The 25051-nt window shown below is 56.4% G+C and overlaps 2 protein-coding genes across 8 annotated transcripts in view; both read right to left on the bottom strand.

Annotated features, from left to right (window-relative positions):
* Positions 1-2841: 2841 nt before the first annotated feature.
* Kank2 (KN motif and ankyrin repeat domains 2) lies at positions 2842-22273 on the bottom strand. Of its 4 annotated transcripts, none has more exons than XM_071602525.1 (13): positions 22186-22273; positions 20755-20993; positions 19809-19924; positions 17937-19148; positions 9793-9960; positions 9605-9707; positions 8414-8650; positions 7762-7849; positions 7103-7322; positions 6669-6811; positions 6038-6238; positions 5873-5962; positions 2842-4001 (listed from the first exon to the last, which is right to left on the bottom strand). In XM_071602525.1, exons 3-13 carry the CDS (start codon positions 19843-19845, stop codon positions 3948-3950), a joined length of 2553 nt encoding a protein of 850 aa, XP_071458626.1. In that variant the 5' UTR covers positions 19846-19924; positions 20755-20993; positions 22186-22273; the 3' UTR covers positions 2842-3947. The 4 variants fall into 4 exon arrangements, with proteins under 4 accessions (XP_071458626.1, XP_027811072.2, XP_071458633.1 ...); XM_027955271.3 differs by having other exon boundaries at positions 20770-20993; XM_071602532.1 differs by having other exon boundaries at positions 20796-20993.
* Positions 22274-23241: 968 nt separating this feature from the next.
* Positions 23242-25051, bottom strand: part of Dock6 (dedicator of cytokinesis 6) — a 46108-nt gene continuing 44298 nt past the window's right edge. For 3 of the 4 annotated variants that reach the window (XM_027955164.2, XM_027955165.2, XM_071602495.1), the window contains 4 exons: positions 24402-24545; positions 24211-24317; positions 23870-24031; positions 23242-23467 (listed from right to left, as the gene is read on the bottom strand). In XM_027955164.2, the coding sequence (XP_027810965.2) occupies positions 23425-23467; positions 23870-24031; positions 24211-24317; positions 24402-24545 (456 nt within the window). In that variant the 3' untranslated portion in view covers positions 23242-23424. Of the gene's footprint in view, positions 23468-23869; positions 24032-24206; positions 24318-24401; positions 24546-25051 lie in introns of those variants that run through there. The other variant, XM_071602500.1, reaches the window with a different exon arrangement.

Below are 25051 nucleotides of genomic sequence, written 5' to 3'. Positions count from 1 at the left end.
ACGTGGATGGCGCGGTGTGGTCCATCCATAAAAGGAAGAGGATTCCACCTTGAGAAGGAAGGCGGTCCTGGCAAGTGCGAGGATGCCCTGGGGAACTCGGAGGGCTTTATGAGGGACATAAGCCAGACACCAAGGGACAAATCCTGCAGGCCTCCACTTAGAGGTGACCCTGAAAACAGTCAGATTCACAGATATGGAGAACGCAGGCTGCGGCTGGGGAATGGGGTGAGTGTTTAATGGGGACAGAGTTTCAGTTTTGCAAGATGAAAGGTGTTCTGGAGGTGGGTTGCACAACCTGTGGGTGTACTTCATGCCACTGAACTGGACACTTAAAAGTTCAAGGGGCTGGGGCTGTGGCTCAGTGGCAGAGCGCTTGCCTAGCACATGAGAGGCACTGGGTTTGATCCTCAGCACCACATAAAAAAGAATATATAAAATAAAGGTATCGTGTGCATCTACAACTAAAAAAAAAAAAGATTCATGGGGCCAGGCTGTAGCTCAGCAGTAGAGTATATACCGGTGAGGCCCCGAGTTGGATCCCAGGAAACCCCCCCAAAAAAAGAAATTGGTTAAGATGGTCAATTTTATCACATGTACATTTTACCAGAATCAAAAACATTCTGGGGCTGGGACTGTGGCGCACTTGCCTTGCATGTGTAAGGCACTGGGTTCCACTCTCAACACCACATATAAATAAATAAAATAAACATCTATCAACAACTAAGGGGAAAATATTTTTAAAAAATATTCTGGGCTGGAGCCAGGGACAGTGGCATGCACCTGTAATCCCCAGTGACTCAGAAAGCTGAGGTAGGAGGATCACAAGTTAGAGGTCACCCTGGGCATCTTAGCAAGACACTGTCTCAAAATGAAAAATAAAGAGCTAGGGATGTGGTTCAGGGGTGGAGTGCCCTGGGTTCAATCCCAAGTACGAAAAAAAAAATGTGTCTATATAATGACCTGGGGGTGCAGCTCTTGGTAGAGCACTTGCCCAGTATGCTTGAGGCCCTGGGCTCCATCTGCAGCACCACAAAAATGAAACACACACACACACACACCAAAAAAAAAAAAAAAAAGCAAAGAAACTCAGTGGGGCGGACAGGGTCTTCAGTAAGAGCTGACAGAAAACAAAGATGATGATAAACGGTCCTGGCAACGGCCTCATGAGAAACAATCCTTCATTTCCTAAAGGCCCCTTCTTGGCTCACAAAGTCCTGGGAAACTGAGAAGAGCCAAGGACCTTCCACTTAGAAGTGCTCTCCTTTGCATTAAATGTTTGGGACCTCCAAAAACTTCTGAAAGTCACCCATTCTGTGTCTCCTGGTTGAAGCCCAGGGGAAAACTGAAGGGAGTGGAGGAGTCAGGGGAACCTCCAGCCCCATCGCAGTTGGGAGGAGGGGGCTGGAGGGCTGCGGGGGAGCTGAGGGCGCTCCACTCCCTCTCCTGGTGCTGGTGACTGGTTTGCAGAAGCCACTTTTATGTACAACTTGTGCACAAAAGGTATGTACTTAAAACAATAAAAAGTAAGGGCTGGCCCATGCCTGTAATCCCAGGGGTTTGGGAGGCTGAGGCAGGAGGATTGTGAGTTCAAAGCCGGCCTCAGTAACTCAGCGAGGCCCTAAGTAACTCAGTGCGAACTTTTCTCTAAAGATACAAAAAAGGGCTGGGGGTATGGCTCAGTGGTTGAGTGGCCCTGGATTCCCTACCCAGTGCCAAAAAAAAAAAAAAAAAAAAAAAAGGAAGAGCTGGGGGACCAGGTGCCATGGTGCACACACGTAATCCCAGAAGCTCAGGAGGCCGAGGTAGGAAAGAGGAACGTGAGTTCAAAGCCAGCCTCTGGGAGAACCTGTCTCTAAATAAAATTTTAAAAAGGCCAAGTATGAATGTGGCTTAGGGTTAGGGGCCCCTGGGCATCCAAAAAAAAAAAAAAAAAAAAAGAGAGAGAGAGAGAGAGAGAGAGAAAACCTAGCAAGGGCCAGGGCCGCGGCTGAGGCTGAGCACTTGCCTGTCACGCACAAGGCCCCGGCTCCATCCACACACGGACAACTACAATGACACAAAGACAGAGGCGCATCCACATTATTTGTAGCTTTATTAAATTCTTTACGTTCTAAAAAAGAGATTACAAAAAAGAATACTTCATTTAGTGTAATACTGTCTTTATGGACGTACCGTGGTCAGAAAGTGAAATTAAAGCTCAGGAATACACGTGGGAAGAGGGTAGGGACGGGGCATGACCCGTGCAGCCCAATGGGCATGCAGAGAGGAATGACCGAGTGATGCGGGTGATGGGAGGGGTCAGCACGCCTGGGCCAAAGGGCTGCTTCTAGGAGCTTGGGTACAGCACCTGCTCGCTCACCTGGGGTTTTCTCTATTTTCACACGCACACCACCCACCCCGTCCTGGACCGCCCAAGCCTTCTTGTCCAAGCATAGACTGACCTTCTACAAAAATCCAAGCAAGCCAGGCTACAGCAAGCCCAGAAACCTGCTTCTCTAGGTGAGCAGACAGCTCCGGGCTCTATTTCATGAACCCGTGCGCTCCTGGGGCTCACTCTGTCCTGCTGGGCTGGGGCTTCAAAGCCCTGTGGACCTGGAGGGCAGGACGGCCTCGGGAGGCCTTAACAAGGCACACTGAAGAGCTTGGAAGCCTGATCTTTTTCCTGCTTCCCGAGGAAAGGAACAGGAAGGAGAACCACATTGAGATTCTGGGGACAAAACAGACCCAGAAGGAAACCATAAGCCTCTCTGGCGAGCCCTGTTTCCAGCAGGCTCTACTCCAGGCAGCTCCGGAAAGTCTCTAGGTTGTTTGAAAAAAAAAAAAACAAATGATCAAAAAAAAGATAAAAAAAAGAAAAAAAAAAAAAAATCCAGCTGCCCTTTGTTTGGTTTTCGGCAGAGGCCTGTCTCTTTAAGTTTGCGCTGGGAGTCCTCTGGGGGCAGCCAACTTTTAATTGTGTACACATGGGGTTTGTGGAGCCTGCCCTGTGCTTTGCCAACACACACATTCCCTGTTTTCTCTCCTTTGAGGAGAGAAATTCTGGAGACCTGTGGAGGAAGAGGAGGGCCCTGTAACCACGGTTCTGGGCTCTGGATGTAGCAGCCACTCTGAGAACTGGATCTTTTTCTTTCAACTCTAGGTCTGAAGGATTTTCTAGGAAACTGCTATTTGCCAGGGCCTCTGTACAGGGGCGGGATGGATTTCTGGGTCATTTCTCCTTGTGAACGGGTTACCTACAAGTCAGAGGCTACCAGGGCACAGGCCTGCGCAGGGTCCTGAGTCCCCCAACTTGAGTGGGAGTGATGCTGGCAGACACAACAAGAGAGAAGGGCTCAGCTTTCTGCCCAGGGGGTGATGTGACAGGGCGGAAGCTATTCTGTGAAGCAAGAGAAGAAATATCCCCCAGAAAGCCACCTGGAGTGGGGGCAACAGACGCTATAACTGGACAGTTAGTACGAGTGGGGGAGGCGGGGGGTGGGCAAAGCCACTCGAGTGATGACCCTGCCTTGACATTCAGGATTACAGGAGCACACGTAATTCCAGTGACTTTCAAATTTGGCAACACACAGGAGGATCGCGCCCCTCCCCCGACAATGATTCAAAAATATAAAATTTTCCCCTCCTCCGCCCATAATTGCCGGCTGATTGTTCTCAACGTTCTTTATAAAACCCACACCCCAGCCAACAGCCACTGGCGCCGCTTTAGACAAGAGTTTAGCTTTGGTCTGGGCCGCTGCTTTGAACTTGGGTGCCGGAAAACCAACTGGAGCAGGAGTCCCCTGCGTGTCCGTGTCCTGGGCTCCCTGGGGACGCGGAGGGAAAACTGTTTGCCTTCCAGACTTGGGCCTGGGGGCGTGGGAGGAAGCCCGAGGAGAGAGGGGCAGAGAGGAGACAGGACGGCTGGCGGGCCAGTGGCCCCAAGGGAGGCTCCGGCCTCCCTCCCTTGGCTACTCTTCGGCGGAGGACGATGCCAGGCTCTCGTCATCTGACATCGGGGCGAACTGTAACGAGAAGCCAGTGCTTTTTGTTTGGTGTTATTTCAGATCCCCTTTCTGAGGCGTGGACATTAGGGCTGGCCTGTGGATGTGGTGGGTGGGCCTGCCCTGCGGGAGGTGTAGCTCTTGGCTTCAAATAAGGGATGCCTTGAAGAAACAAAGGCTGGAGGACTGTCACTGGGGATAAGAGATGGAGGGGATGCAGGCAGAGCGTGTGTGTGTGCGTGCATGTGTGTGTGTGCGTGCGTGTGTGTGTGTGTGACCTAATCCCAGAGGCTGGCAGAGGCAGCTGGAGGAACAGTAAGTGCGAAGGTCCTGGGGCAGAAGCAGAGGAGCTGTGATACGGGTACCCTGGCAGGAGCGGGGAAGGGTGGCTGCATAGGGCCTGATGGGCTCCCAGAAGGACTGTGGCCTTTTCTCCAGTGAGGCGGGAGTCGTAGACTGTTGAGAGTGGAGAGAGGTGCCCTGACTCCAGTGTCCACAGTGGCCTCTGGCTGCTACGGGGGGACAGGCTGGAGGTCGGGGAGTAGGGCGAGGCCAGGAAGTGGGGGCCAGGGTGGAAGATACCGCAGTGAGTGGTCCAGGTGATGGATGAGGGTCTGTCCCTCAGGGGTCTCTGGGGACAGGGCCACAGGTCAAACTGCAGGGACATTTAGGACACTAGAGGCCCTGTCACTCCCATCTTCTAGTTGGAAGCAGGCCCACAGCGATTCCCTGCGGGACAGGACTGAGGCCCCACGGCCTGACACCCTGAGCAGGGCACAAGGGTAGTGGGGATGTAGGAAGGCGGGGCTCCGTGGGAGCTGGGGTGAGTGGGAGACGGGCGGCTGTCTGGGCAGTCGCGGCCCTGGGCCCCCTTAGGCAGTTCCTCTGTCTGTTCTGGGCATGGAACCCAGGGCCTCATGCCTGCTGGGCGGGCACTCTACCACTGACAGAGTCTTGCTCAGGTGTCTAGGCTGGCCTCAAACTTGCAATCCTCCTGCCTCAGCCTCCCAAGTTACTGGGATTATAGTGTGTGCTGCCATGCCCAGCTAAGGCAGGATTTGGGGAAAAAAAAAACAAACCAAGATTTCTGTGGTCAAATAAAAGAAATGCTGAGTACGCAGAGTTAGGTTTCTTTTCAGTGAGGTTTTCTAGGACTTTAATATGCTGACATGTTGAAGTCTAAGCCAAAGTCCTCACTCTGGCCCACCCTGGTCTCCCACAATCTGCCACATCACTCTGCCCTTGCCTCTTCCTCTTGGGCTCCCTGATGTTTCGTAAATGCATAGGCACATTCCTGCCTCAGGGCCTTTGCATGGCTGCCCCTTCTGCTTAGATGGCCACGTGACCCACTCCCTCACTTCTTCAGATACAGGCTGAAATGTCACTTTTTTTTTTTTAATATTTTTTTAGTTGTTGATGGACCTTTATTTTTTTTTTAAATTTATTTGTATGTGGTGCCAAGAATCAAACCCAGTGCCGCACGCATGCCAGGCGAGCGCGCTACCGCTTGAGCCACATCCCCAGCCCCAGGAAATACAGTCTTCAAGCTATGGTTTGACTTATGATTTCTTTGTTTGAAACACGGTCTTGCTATGTTGCCCTGACTGGCCTTGAACTCCTGGTCTCAAGCGATCCTCTTGTCTCAGCTTCCCATACCTTATGATTTTGTGGGGAAGGTACCAGGGATTGAACCCAGAGGTGCTTTAATACTTAACTACATCCTCAGTCCTTTCTGAGACCAGGTTTGGTTAAATTGCAGAGGCTGCCTCAAACTTGTGATCCTCCTCTCTCGGCCTCCCAAGTCACTGTGATTACAGGCGTGAGCCACTGCGCCTGGCCTACCACCCACTCTTCACATCCACCTGTCACCTCCCACCCTGCCTGAGACTCACCGAGCACTTGATGTTCATGCGGGAGTACAGCATGGACGCGATCTCGCTCTGCCCGGCATCCAGGGCCACCATGAGAGCGGTGCTCCCATCCTGCAAAGAAGCCGCTGCTGTGCTACTGCCTGGTCACACTCCACCCTCCCAGGGAGCCCCTGGGCGGGCACTTACGCGGTCAGTGAGCGAGATATCACAGCTGGGCACAGCCAGCAGCAGCCCCGCGATCTCCTTGTGGCCGTGCTCACAGGCACACATGAGCGCCGTGGAGCCGTCATCGTCCTGCACGTTGACGTCCGCCTCGCAGGTCAGGAGGGCTTTCACCACATCCACTCGCCCGTGGCTGACCGCCAGCATCAGGGCTGTCTGCCCCGCCTGGGCAAGGACCATGGTCATAGTCCATGTGGGACCAAAGGTACGAGGCCCCTGCTCCAGAACCTTCCAGGGCTTCCCTGTGCTCCTGTGCTGAGCGCCCCCACGTGCTGCATCCCCCCTTCCCAGCATCCCATGGGGTCTTGGCTGTCCTTCTCTTCTTTTTTTTGGGGGGGGGGACAGTGCTAGGGATGAACCCAAGGCCCTGCGGCCACACGGCAGGTCATGAAGAGCAGGGCTCTGCAGCTGGACCACAGTTCAGATCCCACCTCCTGGACTCTGACCTCGAGGAGTGAGGCAGCCCTCTGAGCCTGTGGAGTGGCCGCTCCCCGGAATGGGAGCTGAGGGCACCGCTGGGCCTGGCCCGCAGTGGGGGCTCACTCAAGGGGCCAAGCTCCCCAGGCCTGTGCAGGCCCAGGGCCCCTGTACCTACCTGGCTGGCTTTGGCGTTGACATCTCCAAGCCGGAAGAGCTGAATGACAGTCTCAATGTCATCCTGGGTCTTCAGGGTGGCCAGGGCGGTGAGCATGATGGGGCTGTAGCCCGCGCGGTTCTGCTTGTCCACCTGGCAGACACCTGCGTGGTGGGGAGGGGACCTGGTGGATGAGAGCCCTGGGACCGCTAGGCCTCCGCCATCAGAAGGGAAGCTGCCTTCCCTCCCGGCCCTGAGCGCCACTGCGCTCTCCTCCTTCCGTCTAGGCGCCGCCTAATTGCTCCCTGGAAGTCCTCCCTGCCCCGGGGGTCCCCACTGCCATCATACAGCTAGACGAGGGGTCCTTACGAACAGAAGGAGACGCGCCTCCTCCACCAGAGGGGAGGCTGTGTCCCCCAGGGAGGCTGGGCCCCCTTCGGGCCACCCACGCTCACCGCTGTCCAGCAGCTGCCGCACCACAGGGAAGTTGGCGTGTGACACGGAGTAGTGCAGCGCCGTGTTGCCGTTGCTGTCGGCGATGTTGACCACGTAGTCCAGCAGCCGCGCGGACATGGCCCGGAAGGTGACCAGGTGGCGCCGCACCAGCTCGGGGTGTGCATCGCTGCGGCAGGCCAGGCGCAGCCACTCCTGCAGCACCGTGGTGTAGGCCACTTTCTAGGTGGGGGAGGGGCGAGAGGGACAAAGGCCCGGATGGGGGAGGTCTTCCCCCCAGAGGAGCCGCTGGAGCCAACTGAGGTGCCCCCCACCCTGCACGGGGCTCTGAGGGACAGCACCCCATCTCACTAAGACCCTCAGGGCGGGTGTAGACACGGGATGCCTTCCCAGAAGGCCGCCTCTGCCTGGAGACCACCTCCGAGGGCAAGAGCAAGGCAGCCCCTCCCCTCAGGCCGCAGAAGCAAGAGCAACCACTGAACCGGGGGCCCCCTCTGCCTCCCTGGCCCGTCTCCAGGGTCCACGGCTCAAGTCCCACCCATCCCAGAGCTCCGGCTATGGGTCTCAGGGTCCTCACTAGGCAGATGGAGGGGGCCACCCAGGGCAAGCAGCAGCCAGGAGTGGTGGGATGGGATGGGGGTCTGCTTAGGGCTCAGCCTACCAGCTCCCGCTCCGTGAGGGCGTTGGGGTTGCCCAGGTACTTCTCCAGGGCCAAGCAGGCCGAGATGAGGTCGGGGCTCAGCTCCATCCTGCCAAAGAACAAGAGGACCTTGGTCTGAGCGCCAGGTCCCTTGGACTCCTGTCCCCACCCCATGCCCAGCTGGGAAGCTTGAGGAGTGCTCTCCACTGTGGCACCCATGAAGTCCTGCCAGGGTCAACTGAAGGGCGGCACTGCAGACCCTCTTCACCAGGGTCATGGGGAACACACAGGTTACAGGACAAAGTGGACATGTGGGCTGGGTCATTCCAAATGGCCAGGAGTGAACAGAAAGTCTTTCCTCAGGGCAGATTTTTTATCAGGGAAAAAAAAAAAAATAGGAGACATAAAAAAGTAGAATGGGTGTTAGAGTACATGCCCCAAAGAAGAGGAGTGGTAAGGAGAGACTTTTGTCTCCTAAAACCTAACACCAGGAGCTAGAAAGAGGCTTTGATGGCCTCCAGAACTTTGGATGCTCAGGAGAAAGCACTTGTTCGCTAATTCCCACTACAGTGTGCATGACTGGTAGGTGGGCTCTCAGAGGGCTTGGCTGGATCTGAGAAAGAGACTCACCCGTCCTCACCCTCTCTGAATCTCTCCCACCCAGAAAACTGACCGGATCTCCTCCTCCGAGTTGGATCCCGAGGCCCCCTCAGCCGTGGGTACGTGCTGAGACTCCCGAGATAACTGACACTCTTGCCGGCTGGTCTTGGCCATCGCTGTCCCTGGCCTGAGCTGGGGCACTGAGGCCACACTTGGAACCCTGTCTTCGGGCTCTGTGGCCTCGTTCTCTGTGCTGTCATTATCTGAGAAGTTCTCAGCTGTGCTGGAGTCTTCCGATGAGGACTCATACCTGGGGAGGAAGGAAGGCAGGTGAGGAGATGCACATCCAGGAAGGGACGGCAGCTGGCATCCCGTCCAAGCTGCAGGAACAGCAGCTGTGACTGGCCACGCCGGGTGCTGCTCTACAACTTCTACTCTCTATGCCCCCTGCCCCTGCCCCGTGGGTGTCACCAACTCGACCTGCACCTGCCTTGCACAGGACTTTCTGGGCTCCTTGCTGCTCCTGGACACCCTAAGCTCCTGGGTGGCACTGGAGGCTCCCATTGGCCATGGCTGCCTCGGCGTCCTGCTTCTCTATCTGCCTCCTCCTGCCTGGGCTGGCGCCTCTATCAGCAGCACCCTCCCACACCCCGCCCTTCACTTTGCCTGCTCCTACTTGTCCTTTGCTTCTGGGACTCCTATGGGTCAGGGCCAGCAGTGCCTCCTCAGAGGCTCCATCCGGCCTGGAACCTGCTCTCAGGACCCACTGCCCCACTGGATCAAGGCTGCATCAGAGCAGGGAGTGGAATCGGCATCCCCCAGGGGCTAGGCCAGCCACAAGCTCTGGAGCCAGGGCAAACTCCTGGTCACTGAGTTTTGTTTTTTGGTACTAAGAATTGAACCCAGGGGCCCTTTACCATTGAGCTACACCCCCAGTCCTTTTTTATTTTTAAATTTTCAAACATGATCTTGCTCAATTGCTTAAGGCTTTGCTAAATTGCTGAGGCTGGCCTCAAACTTGCCATCCTCCTGCCTCAGCCTCCCTCACTGGATTACAGGTGTGCACCACCATACCTGGCCTCCTGGATCACTACCCCTGCTAGACACGCAGCTTCCTCAGGCCTGTCTCCTCATCTACCTGTTGTCATTTGAGTCAATGGATTAGCCCAAGTGGGGGACTTAGAATAAGGTGTTTATTATGCTCTTTCTTCTGCATGAATGAACTGAAAAAAAGGGAAGGGCTGAGGGATGGGGGTCCTCTCACCCGCCGTTGACGCCCACGAACTGCAGGCTCCTGCGCCGGGCCTCGGGGTCCGCGGGCTCCTCTTTCCGCTTCATGATGGACCGCACTCCGGCCAGGGAACCGCCTAGAGGGAGGACTGCGTCACAGAAAGAGCTCAACCCATCCTGGTCACCCTGGTCCTGTCCCCCTCCATGGCCACCACCCCTTACCTGCACCCCTGGCCTCCTCCGATTCACTAGAGGCCACCTGCCTGGTGGGCTCCCTGCTGGTGCAGTCACCCGTGGGCACCTGGCCTGTGCTCTTCTCGGGCTCCACCCGGGCGGCGGCTGCTGCAGACCCTGGCGGGGACGAGGACTCTGTAGGTGCCTGAGAGAGACCTGGAAGGACACGAAATGAGGCGTCTGCTGAGGGTCACAACAAGCAAATGACAACAGTTGTGACAGTTGCTGCTTGTCACTCACATGTCCTGAGCCAGGTGCTCTCACAAGGGCTAAGTCTTACATTGTGTCATCTGGAGGGTCAGGCTATGGCAGGGGAGGAAACTGAGGCATAGCGACTCTTAGAGGTGAGGCTGGGACAAGAGCTCCAAGGTCACCAGCAAGTGGGTGGCAAAATCCTACACTAACCCTAGTCTGTGGCTTGCCCTGCAGCTGATCAGGGACAGGGTCCCTGTGGCCCTACAGGGCTGGCTTGGGAGTCCCCGCCCTGATGCTGTATGAAGTATTCAAGCAGATGACACATCGTACCTCATGGCATCACCACTGTGCAGACGAGAGAAGGCAGAGTGACATGAAGGGCTTACCACAATCCCAGCATGTCAAGAGCCCTGGAGAAATACTTGCTACTTCCAGATTACTGTAAACTCCTTTTTTTTTTTTTTTTTTTGGTAGTGGGGATTGAACCTCAGGGGCTCTCTACCACTGAGCCACATCCCAGTCCCCTTTTAAGTAGCATTGTGTTTTAGAATTCATTTTGTGTTCAGTTTTTCTTCTTTATTTATTGGTACCATGAACTGAATCCAGGGGCACTTAGCCACTGAGCCCCAGCCCCGGCCCTTTTATGTTTTGAGAGAAGGCCTTGCTAAGTCGCTCAGCACCTTGCCACTGCTGAGGCTGGCTTTGAACCTGTGATCCTCCTTTCTCAGCCTCCCTAGCTGCTGGGATTACAGGTGTGTGCCACCACGCCCCCGTTTATTTTCTTTTTTGGGCTGGAACCCAGGGCCTCGTGCATGCTGGGCAAGTGCTCTTACCACTGAGTGACATCCCTGGCCTCCTGACTTTTTCTTTTAGACCTTAATAATAAATTCACATTAAACACACTGGATAGCCAAGTGGAACATGTGGGGAGGCAGATGACCATTCCCAGGCTTTGTATTTATTATTTGGTACTGGGGATTGAATCCAGGGGAGCACAACCACTGAGCTATACCCATCCTTATTTATTACTTTTTTTTACAGGAAGGGAAAAAACCACAAAGTGTATCTATGAGCCAGGCACAGTGACACATGCCTGTAATCCCAGCGGCTTGGGAGGCTGAGGCAAGAGGAACACAAGTTCAAAGCCAGTCTCAGCAAAAATCAAGGCACGGAGCAACTCAGTGAGACTCTGTCTCTAAATAAAATTTAAAAATGGGCTGGGGATGTGGCTCAGGGGTCGAGTGAGTGCCTGAGTTCAATTCCCGGTGCTGCCCTCCCCCCAAAAAGCATTACATGCCTAAAGCATGGGAGTGTTGGATCCCCTGATTTGACGTTAGGCAGGCATTGCTTTAATCATCAGGAAAGTGAGGCCGCAATGGCTATTAGGAACCTAGGACTTGGGGCTGAGGTGCAGCTCAGTGGAGGAGCACCTGCCAAGCCCAGGAGACCCTGGGCTCCATCCTCAGCACTGCAAGAAAGAAACAAAGGTTCAACTGGTAAGTTTTACGTGTATTTATCACAGTTGAAATGCTTCCTAAGTAGGTTGAGGACAAAGGTGACTTCCTAGGCACAATCCCTGGGTCATCTGCCGCCCAAGCTGGGATAGTGACAGCAGGGGGCTAATGCACCAGCCCAGCAGGCGGGAGAGGGAATGACCGTCCAGCCTCCGCTGTGCCAGGCTGCCCTGTCTCAGGATCCATTCAGGCCCCCAGGCCCACTTCCGCGGGGTTTCCCCTTCCTGCCACTGGGCACAGCTGCTGAAGGCCAGTGCTTTGAAGTTCCCTTAATGGATACAATCTTCTTGACACATGCAGTATGACTTCCTTAAGTTCACACGCAACACTCAAGGGTAGCAGAGAAGGGAGAGAGGCCCCGAACACGCCAGGGTGGGAGGGCGGGGCTGCAGGTGACACTGGGCCTAGGGACAGTTGGACCCAGGGTGTGGTCGAGGCTTGCACTCCCATGGGAGTCAGAGGCAAATGCCAGTGTACGTGAATTCCCCGATTATTTTATTATATGTTTAACATTTATTGTTATTTTTTATGCAGTATTGAAGATGGAACCCAGGGCCTCGTGCATTCGAGGCAAGTGCTCTACCTCCGAGTGACACACGTGGCCTCGTTTTCTTTTAAACCTCGACAATAAACCCACGTTAAACACACGGTATAGCCAAGTGGAACGTGTGGGGAGGCAGATGGTCATTCCCAACCTTTGTGTTTATTTTTTATTTTGGTGCTGGGCACTGAAACCCAGGGGCGCACGGCCACTGAGCCACATCCTCAGCCCTTTTTCTTTTTTTTATTTAGAGACAGGGCCTCGGTAAGTTGCTGAGGCTGGCTTTGAATTTGCGATCCTCCTGCCTCAGCCTCCTGAACCACTGGGATTATGTGCACATGGTTGTCACTCCCCATCTCTGCCCCAGACTCAGGGCTCCTGACTTAGAGTCACAGGAGAGAGAACAGATGAGACGGAAGCACAGGCTCGTGAAATCGGTCAGACATAAGGCGCAGACAGACTCCACTCACTGGAGGTGCCAGAGTCACCAGGCCAGAGAGATTGAAATAGAGTAGGCAGAGCGGGGTACAGGGCTGGGGCTGGGGATCAGCGTTTAACGGGGAAAGAGGTGAACGCTCCGGAGCTCGAGGTGGGGATGGCTGAACGACAGTGGGAACTCCCGGCCATGAATGAACAGTCCCCTTAAAATGGTTCAACTCATAAATTTTATGTTGTGTGTTTCACCATCAGTTTTTGGGGGGAGGCGTTGCTGGGGACGGAACCCAGGGCCATGGGCACTAGGCGAGTGCTCCGTCCCCGGGCTCCACCCTGGCCCAGTTCCATTGCTTAAAAATATAAAAACATTTCTCAGCTGAGGGCCACAAAAACAGGCGGCAGGTCATCGTCTGCCACTCCCTATTCTGGATGATGCCAAGAACCTCTGAAAGTTCCTCCTAGACAAATGGACGAAGGCTCATTAGACACACAGGGAGATGCTCAGCCGCACTGGAAACCAGAGAAATGCAAATTCCAACAAGGAGCGAGAACTCTGCACCAGCAAAAGGCGGGCAAAGCAAGAAAGGTGGATGGGCCTCGTATGGAGACACGGGGAGCCAGGCAGCAGCCCAGGCCCGGCGGAGGGCATCCCACGGGGCGTTGGCACAGACCACCAGACAGGACCCGGAGGCCAGGGAGAGAGTGGCCCTAGCATCGTCCACAGGAGCCAAAGGTGGAAGCTACCTCCTGGCTCCCAGCACGAGGGGAGGAGATGGGGAAAGGCTGGAACTCACCCAGGACAGAAATCTACTCAGCTTCTCGAAAGTGACAAACCAGATTTAAAAACACCAGTGTAGGGCTGGGGTGGTGGCTCAGGGGCAGAGCACTTGCCTGGCATGTGGGAGGCACTAGGTTCCACCCTCAGAACCACATATAAATGAAATAAAGGTATTGTGTCCATCTACAAGGAAAAAAAAAACAACAACCCACAAACCCACCAGTGTACGTGGAGAAAGGACGGGGTGGGGGACGGCTCAGTGGGAGAGCTGCAGCCAAGCTGCGTGAGGCCTGGTTCCATCCCCAGCACAGGGGGAAAAAAAAAAAAAAGAGGAGGAAAAAAAATAAGAAAGAGATTTTTGTTTTTCTGAAACACAATACCATTTAAGGAAATTAAACACACACAGGGCATATTTTCCAGTGACACCAAATATCTAAATAAACTTCTGAAAGGTGAAGAACCAGGAATGATAGCAAACGGGAGGGGAGGGCCGGGCGTGGTGGCATGCGCCTGTAGACCCAGCCACTGAGGCCGGGGGATCACAAGTTTGAGGCCCGCCTGGGCAACTCCGCGAGACCCTGTCTCAAAATAAAAATGGAAGTGCTGCTGAGCGGCAGAGCACTTGCATTCCATGTGAGAGGCACAGGCTCAATCCCCAGCACCACATTAGGAAAAAAAAAAAAAAGATGGGGGGAAGAAGTGGTGGAGGTGGGGGTACCTGAATGGCACAGAGGAGAGATTGGGAAGGTGTGGTCTATGGGCACAGTTTTTCTTTTCTATTTTTTCTTTTTTGGGTCCTGGGGATTGAACCCAGGGGCACTTAACTACTGAGCCACACTCCCACCCCTTTTTTGGTATTTTATTTAGAGACAGGTCTCACTGAGTTGCTTAGAGCCTTACCAAGTTGCTGAGGCTGGCCTTGAACTTGGTGATCCTCCTGCCTCAGCCTCCCAGGGTTGCTTGGGATTATATGCATGTGCCACCATACCAGACAGTTTTTACATTTTTAAGTGGTTTGGGAAAAAAATAAAAGAATAAATGCTATAGGACATGTGGAACATATTTTAAAAATCGAATTTCAGCATGCACAAGTAAAGCTTCGCTGGGGCACAGCCAAGCTTGTTCCTTTAGCCCTTGAGAAGGGTCTAGCTAAGTTGCCCAGGCTGGCCTTGAACTTGCACTCCTCCTGCCTCAACTTCCCCAGCTGCGGGACCAGAGGTGTGCACACAGCACCAGGCACGCCTGTTCCTTGACGTCTCACCGATGGCTGCTTCTGCACCATGAGGGCAGGAGGAGGCACTGAACTGGCTCAGCGTCCATACTTAACACTTGGGTTTTTTCCTTAATATTTGATAATATCTCAATAAGGCAGGGAAAACGGAACGGAGACGGGTGAGCTGACGAGACAGAGAAGGTAGAGCCTGCAGAGTTGCAAAGCTGTCCGGTGGAGGACAGAAGGGACAGAGAAGAAATATACCAAAGCAAAGCAGGAGACCAGCGGGTGTGGCTTGCAGACTGGAGACTCAGGTCAACTCAATGCTGGGAGAATGTCTCGCGTGGTCCACCTTCTTTGCTTACGACAGGTTTCAGGAAGGGTATTTTCAAGGGCCTTCATGTCTTTTACTGAATTACTTTACATGCCCACGGCCTGGCGCTCTGTCCACACTTGGTGCAGTTCAATGACTTAAATTTTTAAAAATCAATTCTGGGCCAGGCATGATGGTGCATACCTGTAATCCGGGCTCCTTGGAAGGCTGAGGCGGGAGGATCACAAGTTTGAGGCCCTAAGGAACTTAGTGAGATCCTTTCTCAAAACAAAAAAATAAAAAGGGCTGGGGATGTGGCTCAGTGGTAAACTGCCTGTGGGTTCAATCCCCAGTATCAATTAATCAATAATTGATTGTTTTGGGGGGCTGTAGCTCAGTGGTAGACCACTTACCTAGCACACTCAACACCCTGGGTCCCATCCCCAGCACCACAAAAGAACAAGAGAAAAAAAATGGTGTCAGTATTTAAAAAATAGCGTGTCCAAAGAATTTGGACGAATAGAGAAAATGCTCCTAGGATCATGTTAAACTAAAGACAAAGTTTCAGCGTTGGCTTTGAGAACCCTGGGCAAATTCCTTTACCTCCCCGGGCCTGGGTTTCCTCATCTGTAAAACGAGAATTAAAACACCAACACTTCATAGGGTCATTGTGAATTCAAAGGAATAAAATAAAATATGAAACAGGCATTAAATAACACCCTGGAATGCCATAATTTTCTTTTTTTTTTTCAGTACTAGGGATGGACCCCAGGGTGCTCTACCATGAGCTATGTCCCCAACCCTTTTTACTTTAATTTTTGGAGGTCAGGCCTCACTAAGTTCCTGAGGCTGGCCATGAACTTGCAATCCTCCTGCCTCAGCCTCCGGTGCGGACGGAGTGACTGGTTCTGTTCGACACTTTGAGGAGTCCTTCTTCACCTCAGGGCCTTTGACCGCTCGGCCCTTGCCCAGAACACTGTTTCCTTTACTCCTTTGCCCACCTGGCTCCTTTGCATCTTGGTTGGGAGATGCCACAAGGCCTGGAGGTGACCTTGCACCCTGCCTCATGCCCTGGGCCCTGCTGACCATTTGACATGATTCCCACCTTTTTTCCCCTTTTTTTGTGGTGTTGGGGAGGGAACCTAGGGCTTCACACATGTAAAACCCTTGCTCTACCACTAAGCCGTGCCCTTGGCCGTGACAGAAGGCTCAGAGTGTTTCAGTAACAGACTGGCAGGACCCCAGTTTGTGGATGAGGACCTAAGGCACAGAGGGCTTACGCAGCATGCTGCGGGACCCAGGAGCAGGGAAGTCAGAGCTGAACCCAGGCCACCACCCTATCTAGCTGTCCCCAGTTCCACGTCTCTACTTTTTTGCTTTAAACACGTGAATTCCCTGAAGTGACATTTCCGATCACTGCAGTCTCTTATTCATTTGTTGCAGGGGCTTTTGTCTGTCTAGTTCACGATTGCATTCCCAGTGCCTACAACAGTCCAGCACCGAGTGGGCTCTCCATAAAGGTCTGCTAAATGAGATATCGAGATGAATGAATGTACTCCAGCTCTACCCAAGCAAGGCAAAGACCAAGGTTGCCTGCAGCAAGAGGGAGTGGAGTAAGCCACCAGGAAGGACCTTCAGGGACAGCGGCTTGCACAGGGGGTGGACACTGCTGTGTCTGTATGTCCTGCAAGCAGGAGGCCCCATGGCTGCCCTGGGAAGCATGTCTGGAATGGAGGGTGCCTCTCAGAGATTCCGAGGCTGGGCCGGGCGGGACCGCTGGCTGAAGGCCAGAGTCGCAGGGCTGGGTGTTTGGATGGACACGGAACAGAGGAGTGGTGTCCGGAGTTGGCCAGGAACAACACAGGGAAGTGAGAAAGCACAGCTGGGTCCCTGCCCTCAGTCCCTGCCATCCGGATGTTGGTTGGGCGCTGGGCAGCTGACCCTGCAGGCGGGAGGAGAATCTGGGACCCATCTTGGAGCCCTGCCCCAGGTTCAAGCTGGCCTGGGCTCAGATCCCGGCTCAGCTGCTTCCTGGCTGTGACACAGGGCAAGCGAGTGAAGCCTCAGTCTCCCCAGCTATAAACAGGTTGACCTAAAGTTACTAGCAGAAGCAGCAAGAAGCACTGATTGAGCACTTACTGTGTACGTGAATTCACCAGGGTTTCAGAGGTGGGAACCAGTACTATGCTACTTCACAGAGAGGTGAGCTGAGGCCCAGAGAGGTGGTATTGCTCACCCAGGTCACACAGCAGGAAGTGTAATCTAAACTCAGGTCCTCTGGCTGCACAGATGACCCCCCCTTGGGTAAAACACTTTGCACAGCATTTAGTACTCCTCAGCGGGTACTCAATAAAGAACAGCTGTCATTATTATGAGTCATTCTGGTAGCTTCTCCCTGGGCCCTCAGGGCAGCAGTGGCTGGGCAGCTGATGTTCTGCACACCCTGCACCCACTTTCCTGGCATGAAGATTCAGCCCTTCTTCTGGAGCACCCCCTTCCTCTCTTAAAGGCCACAGAGCCTGGGTGGGGCTTCTCTTCCTTCAGGATCCAGGAATAGGCAATGAAGGGTGCAGTGACTGGCTCAGTCAATGAAGGCCACTCCTGGGACTTCGACTGGTACTATTTAGACTAAAGGGCTCCCTTTCCACTGAGCTGGAAGGAAAAAGCCCTGGAGTGATGGGGCCACCTTCCTCTGCCCATCTCCAGGGTAGGAAGGAGAATGACATTAACTTACAGATTCCTGATGGCATCTGAGCACTTGGATCCAGCTATACCTGAGGCTGCCGGTTATATGAACAACCTGTTTCCTGTACCAGACATTGATTCCCGCCGCTTACTGAATACACAAGGAGGGTTTCTGCCCAGCTAACCGACAGACTTACACAGAGCCACCTCCAGATAACTCCTGTTCTGAACTTCACTATGAGCTATGCAGAAGGTCCCACGCTAGACACCCAATTTCTCCACATGGTCTCTACAGCCCTTAGGTCAGTGGCTCACTTGTTTGTGGATGAAAAGACAGAGGCTCTGAGAGCTGGATGATGCGGCTGGTGAAAGGCTGGGCCCTGCCACTCCCAGGGTGCAGGATGAGCAGTGGAGAGAAAGACAATCCACAGACTCTCCCCTCCCCCCGCCGCACTCACCTGCCGCCCCTTCGCAGCTCCGCTCTGTGATGCTGATCTTCTTGACCACGTGGACGTTGCTAGTGGACGCAGTGGGCACTGGGCACATGGTCTCCACCACCTCGTGGCTGCGGAACACGGGGGGGTTCTCTGCCCCTCCTGATGTCGCCAGGGCCCTCAGCCCCACTCCGTAAGGCTCCAGGCTCTGCGCTCTCTGTGCAGGGGCCCCAGCAGCTGTGCTGGCCGCCACCTCCACCTCCCGCGGCCCTTCCACCACCCGGACCGTGTCCACTCGGATTGGGCTGTCGGGCGGGGGCCAGGCCTGGGGCTGGGGCTCGGCCTGCCTGGCCTGGGCTGCCTGCAGCTCCTGCAAGGCCTTTTTGAGCTGGGTCTCCAACACGGCGATCTTGGCATTCAGCGCCGCCTCCCCGTCGGGCACGCCCAAGTCCCGCTCGCGGACCCAGGTGCCCACACTCCGGGTCTCGAGCGCCGCCGGGTCGTCGGGCGGCTCCGGGAGGTCCAGGCAGAGCTCGCTGCGGCTACGGCTCCCGGTGGGGTGGCCCAGGAACTTCTGGCTCTTGAGCTGCACCGTGAGCTGCCGCTTCTCCTCCTGCAGCACCGACAGCTTCACCTGCAGCACAGGGATCAGCTTCACCTGCTCCTCCAGCTGCCTCAGCTTCCGCAGGGCACCGGCCATCTGCTCCCGCACGTGGGCCAGGTGCCCGGCGCTGGGTGGCACCGGCGTGGACAGTCCCGAGCTTCGAGGCGTGGGCGGCGGCAGCCCCACGCCCACCAGGGAGCCCGTGGAGCCGGCGGCGCTGGGCGTCAGGGAGCCCAGGCCGGGGGGCGCGGCCGCCTGGTCCTCCAGGCGGCGCCGGGCGTCCAGCAGCGTGCGCTCCACGCGCGGGTTGAAGCCGGAGCGCGTCTCCAGGGCGCCGTACTGCGGGTAGAAGCCCCGGCCGCAGTAGGAGTAGGCCGAGTGGCGGCTGTCCCCGCTGGCGTTGGAGCACAGCGACTCGGTGGACGTCCACCAGGAGCCAGGGCCTCGCGGCAACGAGCCCAGACGGGGACGGCGCTGCACGGCCACCCGCCGCAGCGTGTGGCCCTTCTCGATGTCGTCCACGTACTTGAGAAAGTCCAGGTCCAGGCGGTAGCCGTAGGGGGTCTCCACTGAGTAGGGTGGGTCAGGCTCCTTGGCGGGGAAGGCAGGCGGGGAGGCTGGGCCCGGGGTCCCTGGGGTGGAGAGAGAGGCCAGCACCTCTAAGCACTGCTGTCCCCCTGCCTGGGCCCAGGCTGATGCCCAGGAGGGCCAGGTTCCATGTGCCCGAAGGCTGGAGCCCACCTGGTATTCCACAGCGACTCCAGGTCACCCTCAGGCCTCCCAGGGCAAGGCTAAGCTCCCTGGAGACTGGGCGTCCTCCTGCCTGCCCTGAGACAGAGGGCCCGGACTGCCTCCCTCTCAGTCCCCCAGCAGGGCTGTCTCTCCCCCACACTCTCCCAGGACAGCGGGGCCCACCCCCAGAAGGAAAGGGTGTCCCACTCTGACTCTCTGTGCTGACCCTGTCTTGTGCCTCCCAAGTCTCCCAGCACAGGGATTTCTGGCCCCTTCAAACTAAACCCCTTCCCAGGGAGAAGTTTCCTTCCTTCAGATCCCCCGGCCACGGCAGGGCTGTACTTCTCCTGCCCAGGACCCCAGTGCTGCACCATGTCCCCCAACAGCCTCCCAGGACAGGTCCCTATCTCCCCCTTGGGTTACCCCTTCGTCCCAGCAAGATTCTGTCTCCTTCAAGTCCTCCCAGGGCTGGGCTGTGGCCTCCCCCTCGGCCCTCAGGGCAAAGCCCTGGCCAGAACTCCCAGGGCAGGGCCCTTCCCCCTCCCCCCCAGACCCCTGACCTGGGAAAGGGGCGGGCACATGCAGGACTTGGGCCATCTTCTTGTCTGCAGTTGTTCCTCAGGAGTCACTTGGGGGACAGTGAATCAGACTGCCTGCAGCACTGGCTGAACGTTACCTGGGGAGAGGGGGTGGTGGAACGGGTCAGGAGGAGTCAGTCTGCAGGGGGAGGGGAATGTGGCCACACAGTGGCCCCACCCAGGTCTGGGACCCTCTCATATGCACACACCCTGCCGAGCCAAGGAAAGGCCCGGAACAAAGAAACCAAACCTAAGGCCTGCGTGCACATCTGTCCAGCCCCTGGACAGGCTCCAGCTGTTCCCACAGCCCTGCCTCCACACACACCAGGGCCGGGGGCCCCAGGCCTGACAGCCCCACCCTTCCTGAACCCCCTCTCCTTAGCCCAGGCCTGGAGCTGGCCACAGAAAAAATTGGGGGCTAAGACAGGCTGGGGCGCTAACGGAGGACAGTCTTCCTGCAAGGATCTAAGAAGCCACACAGGGGTAGTGGACCCCTAGGCGACCCCAAGGCAGAGAGCCCTGATGGGGGGTAGGGAAAGTGGGAGGCACAAAGCCCTTCCCCTTTATGGAAACAATTTTCTCTAAAAATAAACAGTTTCACTGCTGGGCTACACAGAACTTCCTGCCCCCCCAGGATGTGTCCGGGCTTGGGGGTGCAGCAGGGATAGAGGGCTGGGGCGGAGGCCCGGGAAGCCATGGGGTGGAGGGGAGGAAGTAAGAGGGGGCGCCTGGAGGCTGCAAAAGGGAGGAACAATCAGGGCTTCTCACTAAACCCCCCTCAGCCCTGGAGACTAGCCAGGGCCCTTTTGTCCCCCAAACCCTGCCTGAACTTGGCCAGTCCTTTCTGCAATCTGACTTCTAGCCACCTTGCTGCAGAACCCATAGCTCATCCCACAAAGAAAGTGAACCCTTTCTGGCATGAGGGTACCTGGGCAATGGGTACCTGTGAAGATGGACCAAGTGGGGCACCTGTTGGGCATGAAGGCAGGGTTGGGGTTCCAGGGACAGCTGAGTATGTCTTCTTGTCCTGTCTTGCTTAGTCTCTCTCCACGTCTTTCTCTTTCCACTCTTCTCTGCCTGTCTCTCCACCTCTCTGTCTCTCAGTCTCTCCACTTCTCTTTGCCTGTCTCTCCACGTCTCTGTCCTCGCTTCACTGGCTTTCCACACCTGGAATGCACGGTCACCAGTTTTTCCATCTGCCTGCAGCCTCACCCCCATGAGCAACAGGAAGTTGATCTGAAACATTTTCTGGGGACTTAGGAGAGACCTAGAGACAGGGAGCAGGTTTGGTATAGCCTGGGGCAGGGGGAGCAGGTACACCCAGTAGGTGTAGCAAATAACATCAACACTATAACAATAGTCAAGGTGGGTAGTTATTTCTCTGGCTTACAGATAGAGAACCTAAGGGGGCAGAAAAGTGCATCGACTTGTTCGGGTCACTTGGGCAATGGAGAAGCCAATCAACTAGAACCCACCAAGCCACTCCCTGTAGACTCCACGGCCCTCTACCCATTTCCCAGACATGGAGGTCTGCAGGTCTCCAATTATCTGACCACCTTCCATGGCCAAAGAAAGAGACACTGGGAGTGTGGGGTGGTAGCATGTGGGTGGAAGGACTCCTGGGAGAACAGGAGGGGAAAGAAGGGTCAGGTAGGGGAGCTCAGGGAAGGGGTTAGGGATCTCCAAGAAGGGTCAGGTGGGGGAGCTCAGGGAAGGGGTACAGGGGTCTCCAAGAAGGGTCAGGTGGGGGAGCTCAGGGTAGGGGTACAGGGTCTCCCCAAAGCACCTCCCTTCCAGCCAGGACATCTCCGGGGTTTTTCTGCCCCTCTCTCCGCCCCAAAGTTGGGGGCGAGGATACCCCGCCCCATGCAGGGAGGGGCGGGGCCTGCGGGGTCCCAGGCTAATAGCAAACAGCTGCCGCTCCCCACGCCGACCCAGCCGCCAGGCCGAGGCCCAGCCCGGCCGGACGCCGGGCCGCCTTCCCGCCGCCTGGGGCCTGGCCCCGCCGCAGAGGGCGGGAGGAGGGACAGAAGGGCGGGAGGGCAGGACAGGGGCCGAGAGAGGGAGAGAGGCCGCGAAGGAGAGAGGTAGAGGGGAGGCAGGGGTGGGGAGAGGGACAGGCAGGGCACGGTGGAGGGATGGAGGTAGATGCGGGAAGTGGGGCTAGGGTCAAAGATGGGGAGGGGACAGGGGCGCGAGACCGAGATGCTCTCAGTCGGGAAAGTTCGGGACAGTTGAGGTTGGAGGCAGTGGTTCCTAAGGAACCACGAGGTTGTGCCCGGAGTTGGAGGTGGGGAAGGAACCGCACACGAACTCCGAACCCGACTCGAAGCCCGACCCAAGCCCGGGTCCTACTCGCCTGGCGCGCTCCGGCCGCCGCCGTCCCTGCGTCCCGCCGCCCTTGCGTCCTCCGCGCCGCCGCCTGGCCGCCCGGCCCTCGGGCTGGCCCCGCCCCCGGCCCCGCCCCCGGCCGGCCCCGCCCCTCGGGTGCCCCAGGCCAGTAGGGTCAGGGGAAAGGCGGAGTGGTGGGGTGGACGCGGTCTCACCTGCACGGCAGGTGTGTGTGCACGTCGCGGGTGCCCGACTCGTCCCCCTTTGTCCCCGCCAGCCGTCCCAGGGGCTGGATCCCCCATCGCTGGCCTCCCCCGCCCTCTGCATCTGGGCGGCCGCGGGGGGCGGGGCTGGCCGGGGCCCAGCTCGGGGAGGGCTCTGGGGCGGGCGCGGCGGCGGGAGGTCACCCTTCCCCCCCACCCCCTGCCCCGCGCAGGGCTGGAAGCGGCCCAGCACAGGCCTGGTACACGGTGGCGTGACCATCGCGGGCTGGGAGGGGGGCTGCTCTAGCGCGAGGCTGCATAGGCGGCGGCTAAGGCCTGGGCGCCAGAGTCAGCCAGACCTGGACTCCAATCCCAGGCTCATCCATCTTTTATTGCACCGAGCCCAAGTTTCCCCATCTGCAAAATGGGGCTAATCATGTCGTCAATCTGACAGGAATGTTGAGAAGATTGCTTAACCACTAGGCAGGAGCCCAATAGAGGTCCCTCAGTAAAAAAGCCCATAAATGGGGTGGCCACATTTTTTAAACTTTAAAAAAAGTTTCACCTTGCTGGGACTGAACCCAGGGCCCCATGCCTGCCAGGCAAATGCTCTGCCACTGAGCTACACCCCCATCGCGGGGTGGCCGGCTCTTCTGGAAGCACTCCGTGAGGACTTGATAAGTGTTGTTATTATTCCCAGTGGATTTGTGGATTATTTGTGTCACTTTCCCCACTAAAGTGTCAGCTTCACGAGGGCAGTCACCACTGTACCCAGCACCCAGGAGGTTATCAGTGTCTCAGTGGGTGTCACAGGACACATGGCTGTGAGGGGATGGACTGTACACACGTGACCCATCCCCCAGTGACCACATCATACAGGCTGCATATAAAAACCATTTTAAATTAAAAAAGGGAGCATCAGTGCACACAGACAGGAGCAGACAGACAGAGGAGCAGAGGGCTCAACCCCAAGTACAGTGCAGACACCCTGAGGCTGAGAGGGCAGTAGGGGCGACTCCCAGCAAGGCACAGACAGCTGAGGCCTGGATGCTGGTCCTCTGGGCTCAGAGGTCTGCCCTCCGAAGACTTGCTCTGTTCAGAGAGTTCCTGGGGGAGGAACAGGGTTAGTCAGCATGGGTCCCCAGCAGGGCCTCCAACTCCACAGGGCTCCCCCCTCCACCTCCTCTTATGACACCGCCCCTCCTCTTCCAAAGATCTTTTTAAGATCTCTCCTGCCCCTTTTATCTTCGCCCTGATCTGGCTGTGGGGTTTGCAGATTCTTGGAATCCGCCATGAGAGGTATGAATCCGGCCAGTTTCACAGATGTGGAAACTGAGGGTCAGACAGCTGAAGACACATGTCAGGGACATGGCCTCCCAGAGACTGCCCTGCCTTTGTACGTATGGAGATATGCAAAGCTGTGAGCTCCGCCAGAGTTGCTATGCAAGTGTGTCTGTCCTGGCCAGCCTCCGCTTGCCCTCTGTAGGGTAGGGGGCCCAGGTTGGACACCTGAGGCTGGCTGGGGTTGGGGCCAGCAGCTGGGGCAGGCGCTGGGTGAGCAGGGGCTGCAGCGCTTCGCGCAGGCGGCAGTAGTGGCGCTCCAGTTCGCGGTGGTACTCCTTCTGGTCAGGCCCAATCAGGGCTTTGTTCTTCCGCAGAGCGTCCTCACATCTGAGGGCCAGAGGGCAGGAGATGGTCAGCAGAGAAAGCAAGTCCCTGAGGACCCAGCCTGCAGGTAGACCCACCAGGGGGTCAGGCAAACTGAGGAGGAGCTATCAGCAAGAGTGGGGGCCCGTTAAGTGAAGAGCTGGAATGGGGGACACAGGAGCCTTCGGGAGTGTCAGACCTACTTCTTGCAGAAGTCCTTGAAGCAAAGCCGCAGTTTGTTATGATGCCGGAAGAGCTTGGGGTCTTCTGGGATCTCTGCCAAAAATACCTGAGCCACCTCCAAGGGACCCTACAGGGTGACAGGGACCCATGAGGGTGCCTGCATGGGGCCTAGAGTCGCCCTGGGAGCCTGCACCCCCCGGACCAGCCGTGCCTGGTTCACAGTGGGCCCCACAGAGCCCTGCAGCACCATCTGTAGCATCTTGGCATCTGGAGGGTCCTGTTCAGTGGCAAAGGCCAGCTCCCGTGTCTTCTTCTGCATGTCCTCGATGGCCACCTCCACTGGTGTAAGCACTGTCTGCGGGTGAGGGAGGGTGTATACACTTGCTGGGGCCTGATGGTGTCCTGACCCGGTCAGCCCAAGGAAGCTGGGATCCCACTGAGGGCAGAGGGCCCGAGAGGCTGGCGATGAATGGGCCCTGGGGGCTTCTGTCTGCTGGGCTCTGCTATGGTGGGGGTACTGGAGCAGCTGCCTTTGACTCTGTGGTGGCATGGTTAGGGTCCAGCCTTAGAGGTTAGGTCTGGTGCCCTTGAGTCCAACATCCCTATGTCTAAGGTCTCCAGGCCTCCCTGGGTCTGGAGGTCAGAGTTTGAGGTGCCCCCCACCTCTCCAACCCAGTTCTGGGGTACTTGAGCCTCTTCCTGGATCTGGGGTCTCCAGGCCTTTCCTCTCTGGCTGGAAGGGGATGGACTGTACATCCAAACCTCTCTGGGTTGCCCTGGGCCCACAGTTCACAGCACCTCTCCTTTCTGGGTCTTCCTTGATCTGGGATCCCCATGCCACCCCTTTCTAGGTCTGGATTG

This window comes from Marmota flaviventris, chromosome 1, assembly GCF_047511675.1.
Source record: "Marmota flaviventris isolate mMarFla1 chromosome 1, mMarFla1.hap1, whole genome shotgun sequence".
Classification (NCBI taxonomy): Eukaryota; Metazoa; Chordata; class Mammalia; order Rodentia; family Sciuridae; genus Marmota; species Marmota flaviventris.
This window is presented reverse-complemented; position numbering and strand designations above follow the sequence as displayed.

Bases quoted from the DNA above. Each gene is read 5' to 3' on its own strand.
- Kank2 (XM_071602525.1), bottom strand. From the start codon at position 19,845: ATGGCCCAAGTCCTGCATGTGCCCGCCCCTTTCCCAG. The intron at 19,149-19,808 runs GTCAGGGGTCTG...TCTCCACCCCAG, and splicing joins TGTGCCCGCCCCTTTCCCAG to GGACCCCGGGCCCAGCCTCC. The intron at 6,239-6,668 runs GTAGGTACAGGG...GTCCTTGCCCAG, and splicing joins TCAACGCCAAAGCCAGCCAG to GCGGGGCAGACAGCCCTGAT.